Source organism: Pyrenophora tritici-repentis, chromosome 3 (genome assembly GCF_003171515.1).
Source record: "Pyrenophora tritici-repentis strain M4 chromosome 3, whole genome shotgun sequence".
NCBI lineage: Eukaryota > Fungi > Ascomycota > Dothideomycetes > Pleosporales > Pleosporaceae > Pyrenophora > Pyrenophora tritici-repentis.
Genome location: NC_089392.1, coordinates 3,604,742 through 3,620,385, shown reverse-complemented (window position 1 = coordinate 3,620,385; position 15,644 = coordinate 3,604,742). Strand labels below are relative to the sequence as shown.

The 15,644-nt window shown below is 47.9% G+C and overlaps 4 protein-coding genes across 4 annotated transcripts; 3 read left to right on the top strand and 1 right to left on the bottom strand.

Moving 5' to 3' along the window:
* Positions 1 to 1,765: 1,765 nt before the first annotated feature.
* PtrM4_087560 (uncharacterized protein) lies at positions 1,766 to 7,083 on the top strand (the record flags this gene model as incomplete). Its single annotated transcript, XM_066106783.1, has 2 exons — positions 1,766 to 3,042; positions 3,234 to 7,083. 2 exons carry the CDS (start codon positions 1,766 to 1,768, stop codon positions 7,081 to 7,083), a joined length of 5,127 nt encoding a protein of 1,708 aa, XP_065963721.1.
* Positions 7,084 to 9,641: 2,558 nt separating this feature from the next.
* Positions 9,642 to 10,379, top strand: PtrM4_087550 (uncharacterized protein; the record flags this gene model as incomplete). The annotated part of the gene is made up of 1 exon (XM_066106782.1): positions 9,642 to 10,379. One exon carries the CDS (start codon positions 9,642 to 9,644, stop codon positions 10,377 to 10,379), a length of 738 nt encoding a protein of 245 aa, XP_065963720.1.
* A 989-nt stretch (positions 10,380 to 11,368) lies between these two features.
* PtrM4_087540 (uncharacterized protein) lies at positions 11,369 to 12,030 on the bottom strand (the record flags this gene model as incomplete). Its single annotated transcript, XM_066106781.1, has 1 exon — positions 11,369 to 12,030. A coding segment is annotated over one exon (662 nt), but the record flags the coding sequence as incomplete, so codon positions are not given.
* A 602-nt stretch (positions 12,031 to 12,632) lies between these two features.
* PtrM4_087530 (Dimer-Tnp-hAT domain containing protein) lies at positions 12,633 to 15,316 on the top strand (the record flags this gene model as incomplete). The annotated part of the gene is made up of 3 exons (XM_066106780.1): positions 12,633 to 12,650; positions 12,744 to 13,577; positions 13,829 to 15,316. 3 exons carry the CDS (start codon positions 12,633 to 12,635, stop codon positions 15,314 to 15,316), a joined length of 2,340 nt encoding a protein of 779 aa, XP_065963718.1.
* Between the last annotated feature and the right edge of the window lie 328 nt (positions 15,317 to 15,644).

The window sequence follows — 15,644 nt, the reverse complement described above, 5'->3', positions numbered from 1 at the left end:
CACGCACGAGCAAAACATCGACTAGGCAATAGCTGTATAGGTCTATTATTGTTAGGTTATAATAGATTCCTGTATACAGACGCCTACACCAAAACGCCCAAAACATCGACTAGGTAATAGCTGTATAGATCTATTCTGTCTTGTAGATCCCTATATACAGACGCCTACACCAAATACCCTCTCTACCGAACGCCCTAAACCGACTCGATATACCGACCCCATATACCGAACCGCTCCAGCACCTGCTTTCACTAGCACACGCACGAGCAAAACATCGACCAGGCAATAGCTGTATAGATCTATTCTCTCTCTTGTAGATCCCTATATACAGACGCCTACACCAAACGCCCTCTCTACCGAACGCCCTAAACCGACTCGATATACCGACCCCATATACCGAACCGCTCTAGCACCTGCTTTCACTAGCACACGCACGAGCAAAACATCGACCAGGCAATAGCTGTATAGATCTATTCTCTCTCTTGTAGATCCCTATATACAGACGCCTACACAAAACAACAGACAGACACTGTATAAAACTACAAACAATATTTCTTTTCGCAAAGAGCTCGCTGTTACATCTCTTTCTGTTCACCACACTGCTCTTTAGCACCCGCGCCAATGGAAGACTAGCTCGGAAATTGGACTACGCAACTATCCTCCAAATTGTACAAGACCTATAGAAACTCCATATTGAACAACATACATAGAACGGCTTAGCCAAAGTCCTACATAGTCACCGACTGATACAGGACTCTAATGGAAATATAATAATAATAATAATACGGTAAGAGCAAAAGTTCAAAGAAGAGTTATTTATGTTAAAAATAAGCATGCGGGTATAAAGCAAAGAAAGAAAGATTAGAAAAGAGAGAGTATAAAGTCGGTGAGATTAATAATAGATAGATAAGGTAAGTAAAACCGGTATAGTTTGTAGTATATATTAGATTGTGTTTGAGAAAGAAATAAATCATTAAATCAAGTCGGATTCGAGGATTAGGATTGTAGTAGAAGACAGAGCAAGTTGTTAGGAATAGATTAATGAGAAGATAGAAGAGATTAGAATCAAATAATAGTAAAAAGAGATAGTTATTAGAAAAAAATAAAGAGAAAAAAGAAACCCGATAAGATTTAAGGGGAGTATAGTAGAGGGAATATTATTATTATTATATTTCCATTAGAGTCCTGTATCAGTCGGTGACTATGTAGGACTTTGGCTAAGCCGTTCTATGTATGTTGTTCAATATGGAGTTTCTATAGGTCTTGTACAATTTGGAGGATAGTTGCGTAGTCCAATTTCCGAGCTAGTCTTCCATTGGCGCGGGTGCTAAAGAGCAGTGTGGTGAACAGAAAGAGATGTAACAGCGAGCTCTTTGCGAAAAGAAATATTGTTTGTAGTTTTATACAGTGTCTGTCTGTTGTTTTGTGTAGGCGTCTGTATATAGCACAGTCCGCAACAATCAATTAAGTGGGTCCTAGAAGGTTCAGATTGGATTGATTGATTACCGCTTTAAGCCTAGTAGTTACCTATAGGAGTTTAAGCACCACACACAACTTCGAGTTTTTTCCGAACACGTGAAACTCCATCAGAAACCAACTATATCCATCGAAAGAAATAGATTCCGACTACTCCCAAGCCGTGCAGCCGCGTGGTTGTGGAGATACAAGGAGTCTAGTACCCCAAACGCGACGCGTCCGAACTTTCAGAAGCAAACGCACAGACCAAGCCAAGAAACAACAACAACAAGACAACAGAGAGGCTAAAATGGCCCCAGATAGCGACACTATCGTAGTCCAGCTACCAGAAGACCTCCGGACCTCAAGCACACTGGACGACGAAATGGAGACCGACGAAAGGCACCAAGACAACCCAACAACACCCATCGAGCAGACCACCCAAGAAACACCAAGGTTAATTATTCAGCCACCACTAAATAAAAGACCAGCGGCATTCTCCCCAGAGATAACTACAAGAGAGAGAAACCCATTCCAGAACAGCCAAGAAAAGAAACCAAGAGCAAAGGACTCAACCCAAGCAATCTTCTGGGCAAGGGACCTAATTCTACAAGCATCTACTATGGCCGAATCCCATCTATCCCAAAACAAACTACTACAACTACTGGACGTCTTTAGAGACTTTACGGAACTAGGCAGGGTTACGCAGCAAATGACTGAGAAGTTTACAGCACAGCTTGCGTACCAGACTGCAACGCTTACAAGCGCCTCCCAACAAGCTACAAAGACACTAAAGAAAGCTGTTAATGCCGCAACTGGACCACAAAACCCAAACAACCAAGAAAAACCAAACAACCAGAACACCCAGAACATCCAAAACACCCAAAACACCCAAAACACCCAACAAAACAAGACATCATACGCTAGCGTAGCCGCCCAGAACAACGGAAACACATGGACTACAGTGTCTACAAAAAAGAAGACAAACAAAAAGCCAGCAAGCTACTACCAAGCAGTCCTTACGCTTACCCAGCCTACGTCTCACACACCACTCCAGATTAGAGACCTAATCAACGAAGAGTTCACAAAGGGCGGCATCAAAGACCCAGTAGTGAAGGAAGTAACAACAAGTAGAAAGAACAATATTATTCTAACAACCACTCCAACCTACTCAGGAGAATACCTAGTCCAACACAAGCATATATGGCATCAAAAGTTTGAGCTAAAGAATGTACAACTACTAGAATCATGGACGAAAGTAGTAGTACATAATGTGCCAACAGAATGGGAGGGAGCAGAGACACTAGAGATACTCCACACAGAAATCCCAGCATACAACAACGGACTACAAATTACTGGCAACCCATACTGGATATCAAGAGAATGGCAAAACAAGAAGAACAGCTCTATTGTAATAGCATTCAAAACAGCCGAAGACGCAGCCAGACTTGGTGGTAGAATTACAATCCTTGGACAAACTCTCTTCACCGAAAAGTTTAAGCCTATAGCAGCATCTACCCAATGCCTAAACTGCCAACAATTTGGCCACCCAGCCACTAGATGCCGAAACCAACCAGCATGCAATTTGTGCGGAGAAGAACATGCAACTACAACACACAAATGCTCAGTGTGTAATACAAAAGGAAAACCCTGCAACCATACACTCCCCCACTGTAGTAACTGCAAAGAGCCCCACTTTGCAAACAGCAAAGAGTGCGAACTCTACCAAGCAGTAACAAAGAGCATCCCCGCAGGATTTTAATGTTGAACAACATTAGGATCCTCCAAGTCAATCTCAACAAGAGCATTACAGCGACTGAGTCTACACTGCAACTTGCAGTTGAACTTAAAGCTGATATAATTGCAATTCAAGAGCCATGGCTAACTACCAACGACAACTACGCAACAGCAAGATCCATAAATCACACTGCGTTTATCCAGATCTTACCAGTAACAAACCTACCCGTCCGCCCTAGGGTTCTATTTTATATATCTAGAACACTAGAAGCAGAGACATTCACCCAAAACGACTTCAAAATAGACCCAGACGCAATGGCTATTACAATAAAAGGTTCTAATTTCCAATTTAACCTATTTAACGTATACAACCAAACAAACGCCGAAGGGGAAAAAACACTGCCCAGAGCTATACTTAACACTAAGCTTCCGCCAAGTTCTATTTTAGTACTAGATAGCAACGAGCACCATCCATTGTGGGACCCGCTATGCCCAACGACGAGCCAAGGAGCACAGCCATTTATTGACTGGATTGAAGAACAAGATCTAGAGCTCCTAAACACACCAGGAGTAGGCACATTCTTCAGACCACACCTATCTAGAGAAACAGTCCTAGACCTCTCACTTGTCACTCCAGACTTGGCTAGCAAAGCTACGGACTGGCAGACTATACCTGAAACTGGATCAGATCACTACGGCCTCCTATTCTCCATCCAAACAAACGCAGACCTTGTAGAAAACCCGACAAACCAACCCAGATTTAATACTGCAAAGGCTAACTGGGACACCTTCAACAAAGAACTAGAAACGGCAATCCAAAACAGTCAAACCTTGCAAGATATGGACCAGATCAGTGATCCAAGAAAGGCAGACTTAATGGACCTCCTCCTCGGCAACAATACAGAGCTAGAGCAACAGCTAGAAGAGATTGGTAAAGCAATAACTCAAGCAATCCAAACTGCAGCAAACAAAGCTATCCCTATCACTAGACTTGGTCCAAAACCAAAAGCTTGGTGGAACAAAGAGCTGACAAAGCTACGACAAGACACTTCCCACTATAGAAGGATTTTTAAAGAAAAGCTCGAAACTACTGCGATACACGACGCCTACCTAGAGAAAAGAGACTTCCTACGTGCACGAAACACCTACAACAAGGCAATCAAAGACGCTAAAAGGAAACACTGGAATGAATTCCTAGAGAAGGAAGACCCGCAGTCAATCTACAAAGCCATGGCATATACAAAGGATAACAAAGTCGAAAGAATTCCACCTATACAAGGAGAAACATCATTCGACAAGAAATGCCAAGCGTTCCGCAACACGCTATTCCCACCACCGCCCATAACCGAAGCGCCCACATTCACCAACTACCAGGAAAAGAGATGGGATTGGCCAGCACTATCCACGACTGAACTAGAACGAGCATGCTCAAGTCAAGTCAAAAGTAGCACCCCAGGACCAGATGCAATAACACAAGACATAATCACAGCCGCGTACAAAGCTCAACCGCAAACAATGTTTAGAGCTTTCTCACTCCTATTCAACTATGGATACCACCCAAAATGCTGGAAACAAGCTACAGGAGCTGTTCTTAAAAAGGCATCAAAACCAGACTATTCAATCCCAAAAGCCTACAGAGTTATCACTCTATTAAGCTGTTTAGGAAAGATTAACGAGAGGATCACCGCAAGTAGGCTGAGCAATCTAGCAGAAATCACAGAGCTACTACACCCAACCCAAATTGGGGGTAGACTCAAGAAATCTGCAATAGATGCAGCTATGCTACTCATCGACCAAATTCAGCACCAGAAACAGAAAGGCCAAATAACATCAACTATCTTCCTAGACGTAAAGGGAGCATTTGACCACGTCTCACACAATCAATTCCTGCGAACGCTTAAGAAGCTAGGCCTTCCAATTAGTCTTATCGCTTGGACAAAATCCTTCTTCTCAAACAGATCGCTAAGACTCTCCTTCGACAATAAGACACAAGAATTCTCCGAGATAATAGCTGGGATACCTCAAGGCAGCCCAGTGTCTCCAATCTTCTTTCTTATCTACACCAGAGACCTCTTCCCAGGACTACAAAGCTTCAACCTATCCTATATTGACGACCTATCTCTATCGACATCCTCAACATCGCTAAAGAAAAATGTCAAAATACTAGAACAGCAAGTCCGCCTACTATCTCACCGAGGGAAAAACTTAGCGATTATGTTCGATATAGCTAAGACAGAGCTCATCCACTTTACCGCCAAGAAAGAGAGAAAAGAGAGAAGCCTACAGCTTCCAGACAACACCATTGTAGAACCGAAAGACACAATCAAATGGCTAGGTATCCACATAGACAATAGACTGTCCTTCAAGGAACATATTGCTACACGCGTAAGCCAAGCAAGGAAAGCATTCTATAGACTAGGGAGACTAGCCAACATCGAAAGAGGACTCTCCCCAAAAGCAGTACGACAACTATACCTAGCATGCGTCACAAGCGTTGCAGACTACGGATCACAAATATACTGGAAGAACCAAAGCTACGCCACTAGCCTCCTACAATCACTGCACAACCTGGCGTGTAGAAAGATAATTGGAGTGTTTAGAACGTCACCATCCCTACCAACAAGCATTGAATCCGGACTTACGTCACCTGCAATTAGACTCAACACCAACAACCGAAAGTATGCGTCTAGAGCACACCAGCTATCCAGCAACCACCCAATCCAGAAAGCAATTACAAGGATCACAAATACAGACAAAGCTAGCTACAAAAAGCCAAACCAGCATAGACAACTATACACTATTGTTAAGTCAATCCCAGAGAGAGACAACAATAGCGTAGAAAAGATAATCCCATATAGGTTCAGACCATGGGAAAGTCTTAACTACAAGGTTACTGTATCAAAAAAGAGCAAAGAGGAAGAGGCAATTGCACACACGGATTATATCCTATCAAGGAGCGGAGATAACTTCACCGCAATCTACTCAGATGCCTCACAACACGACAAGGGAATAGGGATCGGCGTAGGTGTAGTAGCGTACAGCTCCACCCACGAAGAAACCTTTTCTCAAAAGACAAACATTGGATGCTCCCAACTAGTCTACAACGGTGAACTAGAGGGGATAGCACAGGCATTTGAACACGCGGCTACAGTGGCACAAGAAGGCCAAGAGATCTACGTATACGCAGACAACCAAGCAGCAATCCATAGGCTTAACAACCTATCGGACAACCCGGGACAACAGTGGCTACTAAGATGCATCAGAGCTGCAAAGAGAATAACGACAAAGAAAGCATCGATCCACCTGCAGTGGGCCCCAGGACATAACGACGTCAAGGGCAACGAAAAAGCCGACACGCTAGCAAAGGAAGCAGCTAAAGAGAGACCAACAACATCGACCACAGCGAGCCTAGCCTACTTAGGCACAGAAATCAACAAAATACAAAAAACAGAACAACTGATGGAGTACAAGAGGTATACCGACAGGCCCACCAAAAACAGAAGCTCCTACTCAAGGATCTTCAAGCTCAACACACATACAACAATCAAAGTCCCGAAGGGAACACCAAGAGAAATCTCGAGCGCGTTCTACTCACTCAAGCTAGGACATGGATACTTCAACTCCTACCTTAAGAGATTCAACAAGAGAGACTGCAATCTATGTATATGCTACAAACCACAAACACCACAGCATCTACTTCTAGATTGCAAACAGTACAAAACACATAGAAATACACTCAAAGAAGCAATACCACACAGACCCATCACCCTCCCACTCCTCCTCCAAACAAAGACAGGCATCAAAGCTACTCTAGCCTTTATTGCAAGTACTAGGATTGGCACGAGAAAATGGCACCTTGGGCAAACCACCGAACAGACAGACACTGTATAAAACTACAAAAACAATATTTCCTTATCTAAAAGAGCCCGCTGCTACATCTCTTTCTATTCACCACACTGCTCTTTAGCACCCGCGCCAATGGAAGACTAGCTCTGAAATTGGAGTACGCAAAACACCACCCAAATTGTACAAGACCCATAGAAACTCCACAACGACCATCATACATAGAACGGCTTAGCCAAAGTCCTACATAGTCACCGACTGATACAGGACTCTAATGGAAATATAATAATAATAATAATATAGGAGTTTAAGCCCTACCTAGATAGGTAAGTGGGTCTAGGAGAGTGACCGGATTGAATTGATTGTTGCGGAGTCTAGTATATAGGGATCTACAAGAGAGAGAATAGATCTATACAGCTATTGCCTGGTCGATGTTTTGCTCGTGCGTGTGCTAGTGAAAGCAGGTGCTGGAGCGGTTCGGTATATGGGGTCGGTATATCGAGTCGGTTTAGGGCGTTCGGTAGAGAGGGTATTTGGTGTAGGCGTCTGTATATAGGGATCTACAAGACAGAATAGATCTATACAGCTATTACCTAGTCGATGTTTTGGGCGTTTTGGTGTAGGCGTCTGTATACAGGAATCTATTATAACCTAACAATAATAGACCTATACAGCTATTGCCTAGTCGATGTTTTGCTCGTGCGTGTGCTAGTGAAAGCAGGTGCTAGAGCGGTTCGGTATATGGGGTCGGTATATCGAGTCGGTTTAGGGCGTTCGGTGGAGAGGGTATTTGGTGTAGGCGTCTGTATATAGGGATCTACAAGAGAGAGAATAGATCTATACATCTAGTGCCTGGTCGGTGTTTTGCTCGTGCGTGTGCTAGTGAAAGCAGGTGCTAGAGCGGTTCGGTATATGGGGTCGGTATATCGAGTCGGTTTAGGTCGTTCGGTGGAGAGGGCTTTTGGTGTAGGCGTCTGTATATAGGGATCTACAAGAGAGATAATAGATCTATACATCTAGTGCCTGGTCGGTGTTTTGCTCGTGAGTGTGCTGGTGACAGCAGGTGCTGGAGCGGTTCGGTATATGGGGTCGGTATATCGAGTTGGTTTAGGGCGTTCGGGTATAGGTAGCATCTAGATATATAGGCCTATTACTTTGCAGCAATAGAGATATATACCTAAGGAAGAGCCGTTGCTCTGTCGGTTTCGTAGAGGGTGCCTTCGATCGAACATCTAAAATCAGTTGGCGCACGGGCCATTTGCAGAGATTTCTCTCAACTAAGGCCAGGTAACAACTCTGTCAAAGTTGCAGCGGCCAGCGCGCCCGCCACAACGCCTGCACGCAAAAGCAGACGTTGGAAACTGATTCTAGGAAGGCATTTCAATGGAATTGAGATGAAAAAAGGGTAATCCAGGACCTTTTTGTCATCTCGAAAAGTTGGTGTTCGATGTTGCAATCGCTATAATTAACTTAATTGTTAATTCCCTTGCCGTTCGCGCCTTTCTTGTGTTGCCCTTGTTGCTCTTACTAACCCTGCAATTATCGCAATTACCTTAATTACCTTCATTGCCTCTATCCTCGCGGTTACACATCCTCCTCTTGCTACTCTTGCTACTCTTACTACTCTTACTACTCTTACTACTCTTACTACTCTTACTACTCTTACTACTCTTGCTATTTCTACTATCCCTGCCGTCCTTGCTCCTCTCGCCTTCTCCGCTGCTCTCGCTTTGCCCGATATCCCCCTCTGTCCTTACTACTCGCCCTGCTCTTAATATTCTTACTATTGCTCCTGCCGCTACTGCTACTGCTACTGCTCTGCTTCTATCGCTGCTGCGGTATCCCCTCTTGCTGCTCTCCTTACACTCGCTACTGCCCTTTATCTCCTACGCCTCCTTCTATACCTGCGGCTTCTGCGGCTTCTGCGGCTTCTACGGCTTCTATAACTTCTGCCGACGCTGCGGCCCCTACTCTCCGCATCCTCGCTGTTAATTATAATTCTCCTGCTCCTCCTGCGCCTACGGCTACTGCGAAGCTTCTATTGTTGTTGCGCCTCCTACTTTTATTGCTCTTGCTACTCTTACTTCTATCGCGCCTGCGGCTCCTGCTCTCCTACTCTCGCTATCCTCGCTTCTCTCACAGCTGATCCCGCTATCCCTACTATCCCCGCCGTCCTCGCTGCTCTCGCTGCTATCGATATCCTCGCTTCTGCTCCTCACTCCCCACCGCTCCTACTACGCCTGCGGCCGCTATAACTACTTCTGCCCCTGCTCTTGCTTTCCCTACTGCTCTCGCTGTCCCTGCTGTCCCCCCGCTGCTCGTGCTACTCTCGCTGCTTCTCACTTCCTACCGCTGCTACGGCTTCTACAACTCCTTTCGCCGCTGCGGCTCCTACTCTCGCTGTCCCTACTGCTTGCGCTGCTCTTAATATCCTCCCTATTTCTCCTACCCTCCTATTGCTCCCACGCCTCCTGTTCTTAATATCCTCGCTGTCCTCGCCTTCGTCGCTGTCCTTACCGTCGTCGCTGCTCCCGCTACTCGCTCTGTTCTCGTTACTCTCGCTATATGCGCGGCTCTCGATGCTCTCGCTGCCGACGCTACCTATCATGTCGCTGCTCTTATTTCTCTCGCCTCTCTCGCTCCCTACGCTCTCGCTACTTGCCATCTCGTTGCTCTCGCCTGCCTCGCCTGCCTCGCTCTCCTTGCTCTTGCCGCTCTTGCTGCTCTCGCTCTTGCTGCTCTCGCTCTTGCTGCTCTCGCTCTTGCTGCTCTCGCTCTTGCTGCTCTCGCTCTTGCTGCTCTCGCTCTTGCTGCTCTCGCTATTGGAGCTACTCTCGCCGTCGTCACGACCCTCGCTTTTCCTCCCTGCTCAAGCTGCTATTACTGCTTACGCTGCCTGCCATCAAGTTGCTCTCGCTGTTCTCGCTATCCTCGCTGCCCTCGCTGCCCTCGCTACTCTCGCTACTCTCGCTGTCGCCACTATCGCCACTGTTGCAGCTATTGCTCTCGCTACCAACGCTGCCTGCGCTCTTACTGCTCTCGCCGCTCTCATTACCTTCTCTGCCCTCGTCTTTGTCGTTGCTCTCATTGCTCTCGCTGTTGCCGCTGCTTTCGCTACCTCTAATATCTTTACTACCCTCGCCTTCGTCGCTACTCTTACTGCTGCTACTATCGTCACTGTTGCTGCTATCTCTCTTGCTGCTAACCCTGCCTACGCTCTCGCTAATCTTGCTGCTCTTGCCTTTATCGCTGCTTACACTATCCGAGCTACTCGAGCTGTTGGAGCTACCCTCGTCAACGTTACAACTCTCTATATTTCCTCTACTCGCCTATTAATCTTGTAATCCAACAAAACTCTCCTGCTAAGTTATTGCTCTCAACCGTCTCTAACAATCGCTTTTTTCCTAAAAACTCAAACAACGTCGGCCCTGCTCCTGAATTACTAACCCCGAACTCCTCTAACCGCGCCGTCCATCGGTTTCCTACCTCGCTCCGCCCTAATGCTATACTTAATAACCCGCCTATTAATACCCCTCTATACTGGCAATCCCCGTCTTGGACTCTCTGATATCGCCCAAAACTATTCCTTTCCCACCGCTTGCATATCTCCTGCGGCACTCCACACCAAAAACAACCCGAATAACGCTCAAACTTAATTGTCTCTTCCATCCTCTTAATCGACTGCTTGATCTGCTGGCTCTCTTGTCGCCAACATTGCCGTACATCGTGTGTGCTCGATCCTTGGCCTACTGCCTCACATAACCCACACCGGTTTATCCATTGCGCCAGCTGCCTACGCAGCCACTCGACGTCGGCGAACTCCTGCTGCCGCTGCTGTATCAATCTCTGTCGCGGGCCGCCTTGTTCTCGTTGCTGCTGATTAAACGTCTGCCGCGCCTCTTCTTGCTCCCTCTCCAATGTCTCCGCCTCTTCTTCGTTGCTGCTGCCGCCCTCCTCCATATCCTCCTCCATCTCCTCCTCCATCTCCTCCACCTCCTCCATCTCTTCCATCTCCTCCTCCATCTCCTCCCCGTCGGCTCTCATGCATACGTCACACCTCTCCTCTCCCTCCTCGCACCGAGCTCGCTCGGCCTCGCGCCTGTCCAAATACCCGTCCAACACTACCCGTCTGCATGTCGCCGCCTCGTCTATGCCTTCGACGTATGCTCGCACCAACCGCTGCTCCGCCTCCCCCTGCTTGTCATCCGCCGCTCGCTGCTCGCCGTCCTGCACCATCATGATCGCCTCGCTCCGCTCCCCGTCTCGCCCGGCTCGCCCGCTCTCCTGCGCGTAATCCAACACGCTAAACGGCCAATCCATGTGGACAATGCACCGGATATCGGGCACGTCCACTCCCATGCCCAACGCGCTGGTTGCCACAATCACCCGCTGCTTGCCGCCCATGAACTCCCCCAACATGCTTGCCTTGCCAACCGCGTGGTGATGATACGCATGGCACTTGAGCTTCTCGGCTAACCCCTTGACCTTTGGCACTGAGTTGCCGTACACTACAATCTTGCCGCTCTTATACTTTCGGACCTTCTGCTGTACCATCGCCAACACCGTTGCCTCTACCTCCTGTCTCTTCCTCTCCTTCTCTACCCTTACCACCCGGTACGCTATGTTGCTCCGTGCTGTCGGTGCCCTAAACATTCTTACCTGCCCACGCTCAAAATGCATTCGCCGGAATAACTCGTCCTCCTCGCTGGGTGGCAACGTTGCTGTCAACATGACCATCTGCGTCTCTACAGCCACCAGCTTGCCTAGCTGCTGCATCTGCTTGCGGAACGTGTACTGCCGGTTTAACACGATATGGCACTCGTCGATAATAATCCGATCTAGCTGCCGCGTCGCTCGTAGCCGGTTCAAAAACGTTGCAAATTCCTCTCCAACTGCCGACTCGGGCGTCACTAACACCACCGCTGCTGCGTCTGGCGGACGCCGACTCTGCCACTCTACGCACGATATCCCTAGCTTCTTGCACCGCTGTGCCATGTCGCCACGCAACGCGATCAACGGCACTACCACCACCGTCGTGCCGCCCTGCTCTGCCCACGCCGGCAACATGAACAACAAGCTCTTGCCCAGACTCCGCAACAATCAATCCAGATTGGTCAGATTGATTGATTTGATTGGTCATTTGGAGTTTTTACCAACTCAATCAACTCAATCTAAGCTTTTCAAAATAGCTAATCAAATCAACTTGCGAAGGTCAGATTGATTGATTTGATTAGTTAGATTGATTTATTATTAACGAGTTGTAAGGCGAGTAGTGTCGTATTAAGAGAAGGTTTTTGGTGTTGAAGATAGTTATCTTGGACCCCTATCTCGCTTAGCTTGTGATCCCTGTCGGCCGGGCAAGCCAGTCTCTATGCATTCACTTCTCACCAGCTAGCTCTCCTCTTATAGGACTAGCTCCTTCTGCTTAGGGGCTAGCCTCTTCTAGGCTTCACCCCGCACCTATATAGCTAGTCCTTCGCTGTTCTTAATACAACAACGATTTCGCTCACTCAGTTCCCTAATAATCCCTTACACACAACACTAGTTGCCTAGCTACCTATACAGACATTTTTCTTTAGTGTTTAGTATCGCCCACGATGGCCAAACGCTCTCGAGTTCCCACCAATACTGCTGCCGCCGCCGCCGCCGCCAAACGGGCGCGCCTATCAAGGCCCTCTGTCCTATCTCAGCGATCGCTGTCGCCTCAGGAAACCCTTGGCGCCGCCGTAAGCCAGGCCACAACGTTTGAGTCGCAATTTTTCGAGTCGCAAACAGAGGAGGAGGGTGCGGCTGAGGGCAGCCAGGCTGGTACAGCAGCAACAACAGAGGCTAGTGTTGATACAGAGCCTGATAATGGCGATAACTTTGACGGCATTAACTGGGATCGCCTCCCTCGGTTCATGAAGCCTCTTACAACTGGGCGGCGCGTCAAGAGTTGGATCTTTCAACATGGATATCGCGTTGTTGAGCTCTACGATCAGAATCGAGTGTGGTTTGTATGCAAATACTGCCACATCCACAAGGTCATTGACACTGGCGGCAGTGGAGTTTTTGACGTATCAAAGGCCACCTCCTCAGCTGCAGCTCATCTTGGCCTTCAGAAACGAGGCCATGGCTTTACAAAAGACGGCCTGAAGCCTCGAAGAACAGGGCAGCAACTCTCTCTACGACAGACGCTGGAGACTGGTGTTGCAGTCTCTCAAGAGGCTGCCAACGCGATGGGCAACTTCAACATCCAGCAGTTTCGTGAAGTTGCAGTGTTCTGCCTTCTTGATAACAACTTGCCAATGGAGCTACTTGCAAGGCCGTCCTTTCGCGAGATGATTAGCCTTGCAAACCCAGAGGCAGAGGCAGCTTTGTGGGTAAGTCCTCGCAGTGTAGCTACCTACGCAATGCGCCTCTTCCAATATATGCAGCCACAGATTGTCTGCGCTCTGTCAGAAGCTGCAAGCAAGATCCACATAAGCTTTGATGGTTGGACGACAAAGGGTGGCAAGCGTGGATTCTTTGGAGTCGTTGCACACTTTGCTAACGCCTCTGGAGTAGACTCCGCAACAATCAATTCAATCCGGTCACTCTCCTAGACCCACTTACCTATCTAGGTAGGGCTTAAACTCCTATAGGTAACTACTAGGCTTAAAGCGGTAATCAATCAATCCAATCTGAACCTTCTAGGACCCACTTAATTGATTGTTGCGGACTGTGCTCTGGAGTGATACAAGATCTCCCCATCGCCCTCCCACATCTCGCAGGCTCTCATACTGGTGATGCTATCGCTGATACAATTAAAAAGACGCTCCAAGAATACAGTATTGGGAGTGATAAACTCGGCTACTTCGTCCTCGACAATGCTGCAAACAACGATACTGCAGTCTCCTCGCTCGCCCACGCGTACGACTTCAACGCTGCTCACCGACGCCTCCGCTGCGGCCCTCACACGCTTAACCTTATTGGCCAGGCAATTATCTTTGGCAGCAATCAAGAGGCGTACAACAACAACAACGACGAGCAGCTCCAAACAGAGGAGGTGTACATGCAGGAGTGGCGTCAAGAAGGGCCCTTAGGTGTACTTATCGACGTTATCAACCATATAAAAACGCCTCAACAACACGAAATTTTCCGAAGCTTCCAAACCGCCGCCAACGCCGAGTTGCCAGCTAGAGAGCGCCTCCACGTACTTGAGCCTGTGAAGCCTGTTGTTACACGCTGGAACTCTTACTACGCTGCCTTCAAACGCGCAACTCAACTCCAGGCAGCATACAACTCTTACGCTGAGCACTACATTAACGCACTCTCCCTTGAAGATCGCCGCGCTTGTCAACGTGGCAATAAACTCCCTGAAGCACCTAGTTGGATGAGATCAACAGGACTTACAGCTGCTGATTGGGCGGTGATAACAGAGTATCAGGACTGCCTAGAGCCGCTTAAGCTTGCTACGGAGAAGCTTGAGGGTCGCGGAAAGGCAGGCAAATACGGCGCTATATATGAGACTATTCCTGTATTTGAATACGTACTTGGCGCGCTCGAAGCCCGTACGCGCTCGTACGAGCAAGTTGACTTCAACCCACCTGATGCGCCTGAAGATCACCTCTTTGTTAACCTCCGCGCCGCCTGGAGTAAGGCCAACGATTACTACAACAAGCTCGATCGATCGCCAGCATACTACGCTGCTACCTGCCTCCATCCATACTACAAATACTACTGCGAGAACAGCTGGGTGGATAAGCCAGAATGGCTAACATCAGCCAACGCTGGCTTCCTGCAGCTCTGGCAGTCGTATAAGCCTCAACGTACACGTCCTCTATCTCAAACAACTGCAAAACCAAGGCATAGAGGAATAGATGATGTGATTGGCGCCCTCGTACGGCGCAACAAGGCTCAGGTAGAGGCTGCCCACGACGATGAGTACGAGCGCTGGAGAACTCAAGAGCCAGAGTGGACAAGCGAACAGTATCTTAGCGATGGCCACCCAGTCAAGTACTGGATTCAATTACGCTCAAAATACCCGTGTTTAAGCCAGTTTGCGATTGATATACTCACGATACCAGCATCTAGTTGCGACTGCGAGAGGCTCTTTAGCGAGCTTGGCGATTTACTTGAGCCGCGCCGGCGAGCTCTTGGCAGCGAGTTACTTGCTGCCCTTCAGCTTGTACGTTCGTGGAGACGAGCTGGCTTTGACGGCTTGTACAACAACGGTGATGATGAAGATAAGTGGAGTGACGTCAAAGATGAGGAGATTGTACAACAGTACGATATAGAAGGCTGGAGTACAACACCATAACCCCCTGTATACTACTTCTTAGCATCAATCAGCCAATCAACCAATCAATCGCAATCAATCTGCTCAAAAACCCTAACAATCAATCCGCAATCAATCAGCAGCGTCGCCGCAAGCTAATCAAACCAATCGACAACCTTAAGATTGATTGATTTGATTGTTGCGGAGTCTGCTCTTGCCTGCCCCCGTCGGCATCACCGCTACTACGGGACTCTCGCCTGCTGTGATGGCTTTGATCGCTGCCTCCTGAACGCCCCGGAACTCGGCCTTTTCGCCCATCATGCGCTTCAGCTGCCATACTTGTCAACGAGCGAGCCGGCTCGCTCAGCTC